This window comes from Sander vitreus, chromosome 4 (assembly GCF_031162955.1).
Source record: "Sander vitreus isolate 19-12246 chromosome 4, sanVit1, whole genome shotgun sequence".
Lineage (NCBI taxonomy): Eukaryota > Metazoa > Chordata > Actinopteri > Perciformes > Percidae > Sander > Sander vitreus.
The window spans coordinates 37,886,308-37,898,807 of NC_135858.1; the positions used below are offsets into that span (position 1 = coordinate 37,886,308).

At 43.8% G+C, this 12,500-nt stretch overlaps 1 protein-coding gene across 1 annotated transcript in view; it reads left to right on the plus strand.

Annotated features, from left to right (window-relative positions):
• raly (RALY heterogeneous nuclear ribonucleoprotein) overlaps window positions 1–12,500 on the plus strand; it is a 41,768-nt gene that overhangs the window by 11,621 nt on the left and 17,647 nt on the right. The window contains exon 3 of the mRNA XM_078247595.1: window positions 3,594–3,641. Coding sequence (XP_078103721.1) covers window positions 3,594–3,641 — 48 coding nt within the window. The remainder of the gene's footprint in view (window positions 1–3,593; window positions 3,642–12,500) is intronic.

Below are 12,500 nucleotides of genomic sequence, written 5' to 3' on the forward strand. Positions count from 1 at the left end.
CAAATCGATTGTTTCCAATGTTGAGACAAAAAGAGAGAGATGTGAGAGAGATGTGAGAGAGATGAGAGAGAGATGTGAGAGAGATGTGAGAGAGATGTGAGAGAGATGAGAGAGAGATGAGAGAGAGATGTGAGAGAGATGTGAGAGATGTGAGAGAGATGTGAGAGAGATGTGAGAGATGTGAGAGAGATGTGAGAGATGTGAGATGTGAGAGATGTGAGAGATGTGAGAGAGATGTGAGAGATGTGAGAGATGTGAGAGAGATGAGAGAGATGTGAGAGAGATGTGAGAGAGATGTGAGAGAGATGTGAGAGATGTGAGAGAGATGTGAGAGATGTGAGAGAGATGTGAGAGAGATGAGAGAGAGATGTGAGAGAGATGTGAGAGATGTGAGAGAGAGATGAGAGAGATGTGAGAGATGTGAGAGATGTGAGAGAGATGTGAGAGAGATGTGAGAGAGATGTGAGAGATGTGAGAGAGATGTGAGAGATGTGAGAGAGATGAGAGAGATGTGAGAGAGATGAGAGAGATGTGAGAGATGTGAGAGATGTGAGAGAGATGAGAGATGTGAGAGAGATGTGAGAGATGTGAGAGAGATGAGAGAGATGTGAGAGAGATGTGAGAGAGATGTGAGAGAGATGTGAGAGAGATGTGAGAGAGATGTGAGAGATGAGAGAGAGATGAGAGAGAGATGAGAGAGATGTGAGAGATGAGAGAGAGATGAGAGAGAGATGAGAGAGAGAGATGAGAGAGATGTGAGAGAGATGAGAGAGAGATGTGAGAGATGAGAGAGAGATGTGAGAGAGATGTGAGAGAGATGTGAGAGAGATGAGAGAGAGATGTGAGAGAGATGTGAGAGATGTGAGAGAGATGTGAGAGAGATGTGAGAGAGATGTGAGAGAGATGTGAGAGAGATGTGAGAGATGTGAGAGATGTGAGAGATGTGAGAGAGATGTGAGAGAGAGAGATGTGAGAGAGATGTGAGAGAGATGTGAGAGAGATGTGAGAGAGATGTGAGAGATGTGAGAGATGTGAGAGAGATGTGAGAGAGATGACAGCAGGGAGAGCAACTGACCTGCTACTTTCTGGCACTGTTTCCCTTTTCTAACCACGACACATATTGACCTTGTTTGGATTGACTAACGGCTGTGAGTCAGCTTTCTCCACTTTGGAAAGTATTAAAACCAAGTGCTGAATAAGGCTCAACAAGAAATAACAACAATTTATTCTTTATTAATCCCGTAAGGGAAATTATAATCTTTTTCACCACACACATTACACACACGCTCAGTACCTCTACATGCACTAATGGAGAGATGTCAGAGTGGGGGGGCTGCACATGCTCAGTACCTATACATGCACTAATGGAGAGATGTCAGAGTGGGGGGGGCTGCCCATGCTCAGTACCTATACATGCACTAATGGAGAGATGTCAGAGTGGGGGGGCTGCACATGCTCAGTACCTATACATGCACTAATGGAGAGATGTCAGAGTGGGGGGGCTGCACATGCTCAGTACCTATACATGCACTAATGGAGAGATGTCAGAGTGGGGGGGCTGCCCATGCTCAGTACCTATACATGCACTAATGGAGAGATGTCAGAGTGGGGGGGCTGCCCATGCTCAGTACCTATACATGCACTAATGGAGAGATGTCAGAGTGGGGGGGCTGCCCATGCTCAGTACCTCTACATGCACTAATGGAGAGATGTCAGAGTGGGGGGGCTGCCCATGCTCAGTACCTATACATGCACTAATGGAGAGATGTCAGAGTGGGGGGGGCTGCACATGCTCAGTACCTATACATGCACTTATGGAGAGATGTCAGAGAGGGGGGATCTGCAGCTGTCGATGGCCTTGCTCAAGAGCACCTTGGCAGTGCCCAGGTGAACTGGCACCTCTCCAGTCCACCACCATACTTTGGTCCGTGGGGACTTGTACCAGCGACCCTCTAGTTCCCATCCCAACTCCCTACAGACTGAGCTACTGCTAATGTCAGTAGCGGGGGGCTTTCGAGTAATTCTGGGTACTCCTTTGGCGTCATTTTTCAACGCGCTTGGTCGGGACCCTAAGCGTCATTTCTTGACCCGTCCACCACCCAACCTACCTCTTTATGCAGATTTTTGCTCTTTCATACTACTCGCTATCATTGCCGCTCTTCATACTACATCAGTATTTGACTAGTTGGGAGTGAGAACAAAACAATGAACTAAAAGTAGCTTAAAGCGTAAAGATGTAGAGTTAGTTGATCATTTCTTCAGGGTTTGTCACTATGAATTCAATTTCAGTTCACTTGTATTTATAGTTTTAAAGAGCCCATATTATGAAAAAAACACATTTTCAGGGATTTGGGGTGTTCTTTTGTGTCTCTGGTGCTTCCACACGCATACAGACTTCGTCCTGCCTTCAGTCTCTGGGTCAGCAGGTCAAAATCGGCACGGCTTGTGACGTCACAAGCCGAAACGAGGTGGCTAACCACAACTGTTAGCTCGTAGCGTTAGCATGCTAACGCTAACGCTAACGCTAGCATGCTACTTCGTTCTCAATAGCAAAGCACTGCTACAACACACACCAGTTCACCATAATCTCCAAAAGAACTACTTCCATGTGCGCCCTCATTTAGAAGAAGTCTCCCAGCTAATCCTGCCTTGTAACTGACTGAAGGTGGAGAAACAGCCTTTCTTTTACTGTCTATGGAGCTAGCTAGCTGACATGATCTACATCTGAGCTACTGAGCATGTGCAATCAAAGATAGTACTGAAGAAGAAGAAAAGAGGTCTCACTCTGTAGCTGAAACAGAGACCAGCTGAAAGAGGATCTGCAGCAGTGAGAGAGAGCTGGGCAGTACAACAACAATATGGAGTTTTTTGATAATTAAACCATGTAAACCTATTCTGGTACAACCTTAAAATACAACTATGAACCTGGAAATGAGCAGAATATGGGCTCTTTAAGAAATAACAGGAGTTATCTGAAGACACTTTGCAGATAGAGAGGTCTAGACCACACGCTATAATTTACAAAAACCCAACAATTCCCCCAAGAGCATTTAGTGGGACAGTGGTGAGGAAAACACAGAGACACTGATACAGATATAGAGAAATATGATTCATAATAGTTACATCACTTGTTATGATAACCAGTGGCAATTATAGTAACAATAAAGATAATGGAACTATGACTAGAAATAGGTTTTCAGTGAAGGACAGTATTTATTTCTAGATCGTTTACAGCTACATAAATACAAGGTTTCCATTCTTTGGTTGAAAAACCTCTGGCTAACTTCATGCGTAAAATGAATTATTTATTGTAAAATGTGTCAGAAAACATTAAACGTACTATACATCATTCTCGAGAACTCAGTTTCTGTTGCCAGGTTTTATTTAGTCTGTCAGGTTTATTTCTCTCTTTCCTTCCCTTGGGGATGAAATAGAGTATGTAGTGGTTTCTTTGCCTCTCCCACACAGTTGGTTTTGTAATTTTTGCTTTTGTTGTCTTTTTGTTTTCGCATTTCTATATGAAAATATCAACCGCAAAACCATTGTGTTGCATTATTGTTTTGAGACTATGTGCTTTTGTGCTCCGTTCCCAGCGGCTATGAGTTTGACTACGATTACTACAGAGAAGACTTCTACGACAGGTAAGAGAATGGATGGTTCTTCCCACAGTCGTCAAGCGTATAATAATAATAATAATAATAATAATAATAATAATAATAATATAATAATTGATGTGATGCTAGCATCAAAGGAAAACAGGTGATGCTCACTGACCAAATACTCAAGGTCAATCCAAAATATGATGAAGTCTTGGGTTCAGTAGGCCAATGTCACGCAACAATTGAAGGTCTCTGAGTGGGGGATAAGGCTCTTGTGTACAGCAGTAGTAGCAGTATGTTCCCTGTGTACAGCAGTAGTATGTTCCCTGTGTACAGCAGTAGTAGCAGTATGTTCCCTGTGTACAGCAGTAGTATGTTCCCTGTGTACAGCAGTAGTAGCAGTATGTTCCCTGTGTACAGCAGTAGTATGTTCCCTGTGTACAGCAGTAGTAGTAGTATGTTCCCTGTGTACAGCAACAGCAGTAGTAGTATGTCCCCTGTGTACAGTAGTAGTAGTAGTATGCTCCCTGTGTACAGCAGCAGCAGCAGTAGTAGTATGTTCCCTGTGTACAGGAGTAGTAGCAGTATGTCCCCTGTGTATAGCAGCAGTAGCAGTATGTCCCCTGTGTACAGCAGCAGTAGTAGTATGTTCCCTGTGTACAGCAGTAGTAGCAGTATGTCCCCTGTGTACAGCAGCAGTAGTAGTATGTTCCCTGTGTACAGGAGTAGTAGCAGTATGTCCCCCTGTGTACAGCAGTAGTAGTAGTATGTTCCCTGTGTACAGCAGTAGTAGTAGTATGTTCCCTGTGTACAGCAACAGCAGTAGTAGTATGTCCCCTGTGTACAGTAGTAGTAGTAGTAGTAGTATTTTCCCTGTGTACGGCAGCAGTAGTAGTATGCTCCCTGTGTACAGCAGCAGCAGCAGTAGTAGTATGTCCCCTGTGTATAGCAGCAGTAGTAGTATGTCCCCTGTGTACAGCAGTAGTAGCAGTATGTCCCCTGTGTACAGCAGCAGTAGTAGTATGTTCCCTGTGTACAGGAGTAGTAGCAGTATGTCCCCTGTGTATAGCAGCAGTAGCAGTATGTCCCCTGTGTACAGCAGTAGTAGTAGCAGTATGTATCCCTGTGATACAGCAGTAGTAGTTGTATGTCCCTGTGTACAGTAGTAGTAGTAGTAGTAGTATGTTCCCTATGTACAGCAGTAGTAGCAGTATGTCCCCTGTGTACAGCAGTAGTAGTAGTATTTTCCCTGTGTACAGCAGTAGTAGTTGTAGTATGTCCCCTGTGTACAGCAGTAGTAGCAGTATGTTCCTTGTGTACAGCAGCAGTAGTAGTATGTTCCCTGTGTACAGCAGCAGTAGTAGTAGTAGTATGTTCCCTGTGTACAGCAGTAGTAGCAGTATGTTCCCTGTGTACAGCAGCAGCAGTAGTATGTTCCCTGTGTACAGCAGCAGCAGCAGTAGTAGTATGTTCCCTGTGTACAGCAGCAGTAGCAGTATGTTCCCTGTGTACAGCAGCAGTAGTAGTATGTTCCCTGTGTACAGCAGCAGCAGCAGTAGTAGTATGTTCCCTGTGTACAGCAGCAGCAGTAGTAGTATGTTCCCTGTGTACAGCAGTAGTAGCAGAATGTCCCCTGTGTACAGCAGTAGTAGCAGTATGTCCCCTGTGTACAGTAGTAGTAGCAGTATGTCCCCTGTGTACAGCAGTAGTAGCAGTATGTCCCCTGTGTACAGCAGTAGTAGCAGTATGTCCCCTGTGTACAGCAGTAGTAGCAGTATGTCCCCTGTGTACAGCAGTAGTAGCAGTATGTCCCCTGTGTACAGCAGTAGTAGTAGTATGTCCCCTGTGTACAGCAGTAGTAGCAGTATGTCCCCTGTGTACAGCAGTAGTAGTAGTATGTCCCCTGTGTACAGCAGTAGTAGCAGAATGTCCCCTGTGTACAGCAGTAGTAGCAGTATGTCCCCTGTGTACAGTAGTAGTAGCAGTATGTCCCCTGTGTACAGTAGTAGTAGTAGCAGTATGTCCCCTGTGTACAGCAGTAGTAGCAGTATGTTCCCTGTGTACAGCAGTAGTAGCAGTATGTCCCCTGTGTACAGCAGTAGTAGCAGTATGTCCCCTGTGTACAGCAGTAGTAGCAGTATGTCCCCTGTGTACAGCAGTAGTAGCAGTATGTCCCCTGTGTACAGCAGTAGTAGCAGTATGTTCCCCTGTGTACAGCAGTAGTAGCAGTATGTCCCCTGTGTACAGCAGTAGTAGTAGTATGTCCCCTGTGTACAGCAGTAGTAGCAGTATGTTCCCTGTGTACAGCAGTAGTAGCAGTATGTTCCTTGTGTACAGCAGCAGTAGCAGTATGTCCCCTGTGTACAGCAGCAGTAGTAGTATGTTCCCTGTGTACAGGAGTAGTAGCAGTATGTCCCCTGTGTATAGCAGCAGTAGCAGTATGTCCCCTGTGTATAGCAGCAGTAGTAGTATGTTCCCTGTGTACAGCAGCAGCAGCAGTAGTAGTATGTTCCCTGTGTACAGGAGTAGTAGCAGTATGTTCCCTGTGTACAGCAGCAGTAGTAGTATGTTCCCTGTGTACAGCAGCAGCAGCAGTAGTAGTATGTTCCCTGTGTACAGCAGCAGCAGTAGTAGTATGTTCCCTGTGTACAGCAGTAGTAGCAGAATGTCCCCTGTGTACAGCAGTAGTAGCAGTATGTCCCCTGTGTATAGCAGCAGTAGCAGTATGTCCCCTGTGTATAGCAGCAGTAGTAGTATGTCCCCTGTGTACAGCAGTAGTAGCAGTATGTCCCCTGTGTACAGTAGTAGTAGCAGTATGTCCCCTGTGTATAGCAGCAGTAGCAGTATGTCCCCTGTGTACAGTAGTAGTAGCAGTATGTCCCCTGTGTACAGTAGTAGTAGCAGTATGTCCCCTGTGTACAGGGTTAACACTTTTGCAAGGCATTGTATACGTGTCACATTCTCCTCAGAGAGATTAGTGGCGGAGCCGCCCTAAAGGACAGAAAGTATATGTGTCCATCTGAAAGGAATCAGCTGTGATTCATCCAGATTAGATTAGTACAAAGTACAAAGACAACGAAATGTATAGACAGGACAAGAAATATAGTGCAGTATAGACAGTAGTGTACAGTTGTTTTTTGTTTACAGATGATCCCACATGTCAAAATGATATACGCCTCCGATCTCAGGACGGGATGCTTGCATTTACTCTGAGAAAAAATAATTAAAACAATCCAGGGTTATTCCGTGTCATATGCAGAGGTTTTGAAACTTTTGTGTTGCAGAGGTTTTGTGTTTCACAAAAGACAGTCATGCTTGTGAGCGATAAACAAGCCCCCCCGAAACCTCTTTTGACTCTTGTCAAAACGCATCAAGCTTTGTCTCTGAAATAAAGCAGCAAAAACGGGTAATCAAGGTTTCTTCATCTCCCTGGGAGAGGAAGAGCTGTTGTCTCTGGTAATTCTCTGAATTATACTGTAATGTCACGAGTTACTTTGCCTGTACTCATTCGATCCCAACCCAAGTCCCTACTGACTGAGCTACTAGCACCCCCACCTCTTTCAAACATCAGATTTTAACTTTACTTGACATGATATTAAATCTTTCCATATCTCTTCTGCCAACTGAATCATAAAACATCCAGAGTGATGTAATAATAATGATCTCCATCCTTCACTTAACCTCGCCCAAACCTTTCCTGCTTGCACACTTGATGTGAAATGCTGTACAGGTAGTAGAAGAAGACGAAGACAATGGCTTTGTTGCTGTGACCTAAGGTGTGGGTTCATCCGTCGTCCCATTGGCCCATCTGTTGTCCCACTGTTCCTCCAACACAGAGCACATTTTTTCATTCAGCATTGGCCAGACTTGCATCAAATGCTTCACTTTAGTCGTAAATTCATAATCCAGATAAATGCGTGTGCCATGGAAAAAGATCTCTTTCTTCGTCCAGGCCGCCTTCAATACTTCTCTGTTAATATCGTAGTTTGCGAAATACACAATAATTGGTCTCATGAACCAGTCCCTTTCCTTTCATATACCCACACAATGTGATTTGGGGTTCATTTTCCATGAGCAGAACATCTTTAAATAATTTCTGCATGAAAGCAGTTATGTCGTTCCCTTCACTCTGCCCTCCTAATGTTGTAAAGGCACACATTATTTTGCCTGGACTTATTTTCAATATAGTCCATCTGGTCACCCATCTCAATGACACGGCTGTTGAGGTGTTTTAATGTTTTCTGATCCTTCTGTTTTGTATCTTCCAAGTCACCCTGCTCTCGTGTTCATTGTCTCCCCATCTGGTCGTAACTTCTCTGTTTGTTGCGTTATTTTCTTAATGTCCTGCTCTGTATCAGCTCGGAAATCTTTAAATTCCGCTCTGAAGTCTTTAAAGGTGCCCATCCATCCATCCATCCATCCATCTTCATCCGCTTATCCGGGGTCGGGTCGCGGGGGTAGCAGCTCCAGCAGGGGACCCCAAACTTCCCTTTCCCGGACCCCAAACTTCCCTTTCCTGGGCCACATTAACCCTGGTGTGCCCTGCCACACAAAACCATTTTTGCATTGTTTGAAATATGTTAGGTCCATATGTAAGTAAGTACATTTTATTTATACAGTGCTTTTCACAGACAACGTCACAAAGTACTTTACAATGTGCATAGACAATAAAACATAGTAAAAATAGTCAGTAGAATAAAATACAAATACAACAGATACAATTACCAATAGATAGAAGACACAGGCTACCCAAAAGTCTTCACCTGTCCCTTAAAACAGTCCACATGCTCAGCCAACCTAATGCTGGTTGGCTGAGCATTAGTCTGGGTGCCATAGCAGCAAAGGCTCTATCCCCCCCCCCCCATATGTCAGACGAGTGCGTGGCGTGGATAGCTGGTTTTGGTTGACAGACCTGAGAGCGGGAGGGGGTGTGTAGGTGAGTTATGTTGGCGAGATAATCCGGGGCCTGACCACGTAGAGCCCTTTAGGTTAAGGTGAGTATGTTGAACTGGATCCTGTAGGTCAGGGGTTTTCAAACGTTTTGTGTGTGTGGACCACCTCATAATACACATAATAAAATATGTCAACACACAGTCCTACCTGAATTAATCTGCACCTCTTAATAGGCCTACTAGCACTACAACTATAACTGGTCATCTCATCGGTACAACAGGCTCGTTAAAAGAAGGTCTACTGCCACATATTTAATGTATTTATTGACTCAATCACCCGAGGGTATAATCAGGTTCATTTGAACAACAGGCTCATTTCCATAGCAGTGGAGTATTACATCTATACAGTAATAAGAACACTTGGTTATAGTCAAAATTTCAAAACCTTTGGCGATTTTAGGGGATTATTAATCTTCAGAGTCCTCAAAAAGTAGGCTATGTGAGTTTGTCCACTTAACAGCACATCTGCAAAACAGTTCAGAAACGCGAGATCAAGAAACTAACTAAATAATAATAGGCCTTATTCATTCCATTTATCATTTAAATCAGTTTGTTTCATATAAACTGATTATAAAGGCTCTGCGTGTGATGTGATCATGACAACATTCTTCGCCTCTGGCCCGATACACATTTAATGAAAACACAGTAGGCGTACTCCTGGTTAAACATTAGTTTAAGTTTATGGGAATTTCCTGGTAAAATGAAGGTTAAAAAACTATTATTTTATATTTTATTTTGCTTTTCCACGGACCACCTGCAGTACCCTCGGACCACAGTTTGGGAATGACTGCTGTGGGTTACAGGAAGCCAGTGAAGGGAGTAGAGGGGTGATATGGTAACGCCTGTTTGATCTAGTAAGAAGCCTAGCAGCAGCGTGTTGTGTTATGTGGTGAATGTGAAAATGAGCAGCTCCCTCCTCTGTCAGCTCTAGCTACTGAACAGAAATAAGCCAATTACAAAAGCGTTCAAAAGAGCTCATTACTATTCATGAGCTCGCCCAGTTAACCCAGCACTGGGTAAAGGATGCTCATAGCCAGGCTCTCATTGGCTAGCTGTTAGCCAATCAGAGTCGAGCAGCTTAGCTTGTTGAATATTAATGAGATCTGGCACAAATCGAGTCTTCCTGCAGGCTTTATAAACCACGCTAGAATGGCTTCAAACAAGTCAGTGGTAGACCTTCAGACATTACCACGAAGTGATGACATACGTGTGGCAGGGCACCTTTAATTTCTCCATAGATGTAATCCTTCAGCTCCCGGATTGATTGTTTGATTTTACGGGTATCTGCCATCGACTCTCTGTTTGCTTTTTCTTTCACGTATTCATCCCCTGCAAGTTTGCTTTGTCTTTGTTTCTGTTAACTTCAACTTATTTGCCAAATGTTTGGGGTTTCATGGACATGGAGGCCCTGAGGACTGAGGACTAAAGACTCCCAGACTTAATGGATCTCAGGTGCTGAGTGAGGGAGTGTGTGAGGCCACATTGGCTCAGATAGGTAGAAATGCGATTGGGACAGCACTTCACCAGATCTCATGTTACCTCGACGACGTTTAATAACAAAGATGTTGCTGACACTTGCCGGTTTGGGAATTTTCATTTTAAGTTTGTAGCTTTCCACACGGCCAAGGCCCAGGAGACGGCGGCCTGATCACAACGGTCACACCCATGTCTGGGATTTTCTGAAATATAGGGGGATCACTGAGAGGCCCCTACCCAAATGGAATAGCCCTGGTCGGCCTATGACGTAAAGCCATCAAACACCTCTTTTATTCTTCGTCACGTTTAGAAGTCTATCGGTAACGTTAACAGACCGTGTGTGGGTCTAATGATGGAAAGCATAAAAAGAAAAGGGAAAGGTGGCGCTGAGAAGGTCAGACTCAGAAGGAAGAAAAGGTGTTGCTGTGCTGTGTGTAGACCCCCCGAGGGCTGGTGGTCTACGAGACTTCATGGTAGGTTTTTTTTGGAATCCCACGTAGTCAAAAGGCAATTGTTGATGTCTAGAACTGCTATTACCACTACTGATAAATGTTGAAAGGGCTTGCCATATGTTGAAACATGCTGAACAGCTGGGTCATAGACCTCAGAGACCCTCCCATCTTTAGCATATTAATGTATACATGGTGTGCTGTACATGTGCAAGGAGTTTATTTAGCATTTTACTTTCCTTATTTCTTTCTTTCCTTCCTTTTTTTTTAATTGAGTCTATTTCTTCTCTGTTAACTTATGTATTTTGTATGCTGTACATCAACACCAGCATGACCGGATATCATATGAACAGAAATCTAAGTTTTTTTGATCTCCTAAATTATGATCTGGACCAAATAGTGGAATGAAATTGTCATATACACAATTCAATGTAATTTATCAGTACTTCTTTTTAGGTCTGTGAAGATGAATGTTAAGATGGGGTAAAAAGCACATTGCCATCTGGACAAAGTCTCTGTGGTGACTAAAAAATATTTTTATTTTATGCTTGTCCCAAATGGTTAAAACAAGCATTGGAAGATAGCTCGTTGAGTTTGATGTAAAGCCAAATGGGCGTCAGTGTTGTCAGAACCGTTCATCTCCCAAAATATTTCATGACCTGAGTTGAACTCCAAACTTGTGACGTGTTTTACTGGGAACGAATTAAACTTTTCCTTTAAAGCGTTTTATTAACTGAGCAGGTCCTTGTGCACCCACCAACAAAACAAAGGCCCACATATTGACTCATTCTTAGTGTTAGCTGAATTTACTGCAGTTCTACTTCATGTGATTATATTTAACAAATACAACTGATTCTTTCATGTGTCCCACCTTTAGCCCTTGGGTGGTGGTCGGGTCTGTGGGACCCATTTTCAATGTAAAAAAAAATGCTATTTATTATTTATTCTAACTCAAACTCATTGGCCTTGGCTCATTTTCTGTGAAGAACATAACAAATAACTTATTTTCAATGACTGCACACGGTACACCCCGTAAGATTGGTCAAAACTAAAGGCAGCTACACACCGGGCGACGGCCGACCGTTGGACGAAAAGCCAGTTGGGCTGATCAGTCTAACGGAGTTGGTCGAAAAGTTCCTCAGAACACCGAAGAGACGAGACGTAATACGTCTCCATAACAGCAGGCGGCGCTCATCTGGATTGTCGCCCAAAAAATTAAAACCGGCAGCTGATTGGACGAACGCGTCTCGTGGGTCTGGCTGCTCCCCGACCATCATGGCGTCTCGTTCAGAATACGATCTCATATTGTCCTAAAATAGTTCACCGTAACGTGTTTCTGGAAACATGTGAAGAGAGAAACAGGCCGTGCAGCTGCTGAATCTGTCTTCATTTCAGATCAACAAAGGTCAGTGTTGGCGCACATTTGTTCCTTTGTTTGGTCGGTAATTAACGCGTGGCATCGGTGTAGATGCAGGTATTTGAACAACAATTGCCAATGAATAACTTGTCCAAGAGTTCAAACTTAACGTTGGATACGGCAATCTGTTTATTTTAAGTAAACAGCAAAATAATCAAACAAAATAATAATTCTTCTTTTAATCTCACCACGTTATCGTACACGTAACCACGGTCAACCACTGTGTGCGCAACACAGCTGAACTAATTAGGCCACATTTAAATAAACTTTTCCACCCCCAGTGTCACACGCTGATTGCCAATAAAATGGCTCCAACAGTCAGTTTAAAAGATCTTCGTCAGATTTTGAGAGAGTCTAGTCACGCTCATCCTGCTCGCCGTTTCCGGGTGAGTCCCGACTGCCCCGTCTACGACTGAGCATGTCAGGTCGGCCCAAATGAAGGCCGACAGCTCCTCCAACGGACGACGGCACGAACACACTGAACAGCCTCGAGTCACGACCTCCCAGACTGTCCAACAGCTGATTATCAGCTCGGTGTGCAGCTGCTTTTAGTCCACCCCACTTACTATTTCTTATTAATTAGAATGTTATAATGTACAGAGCAGAG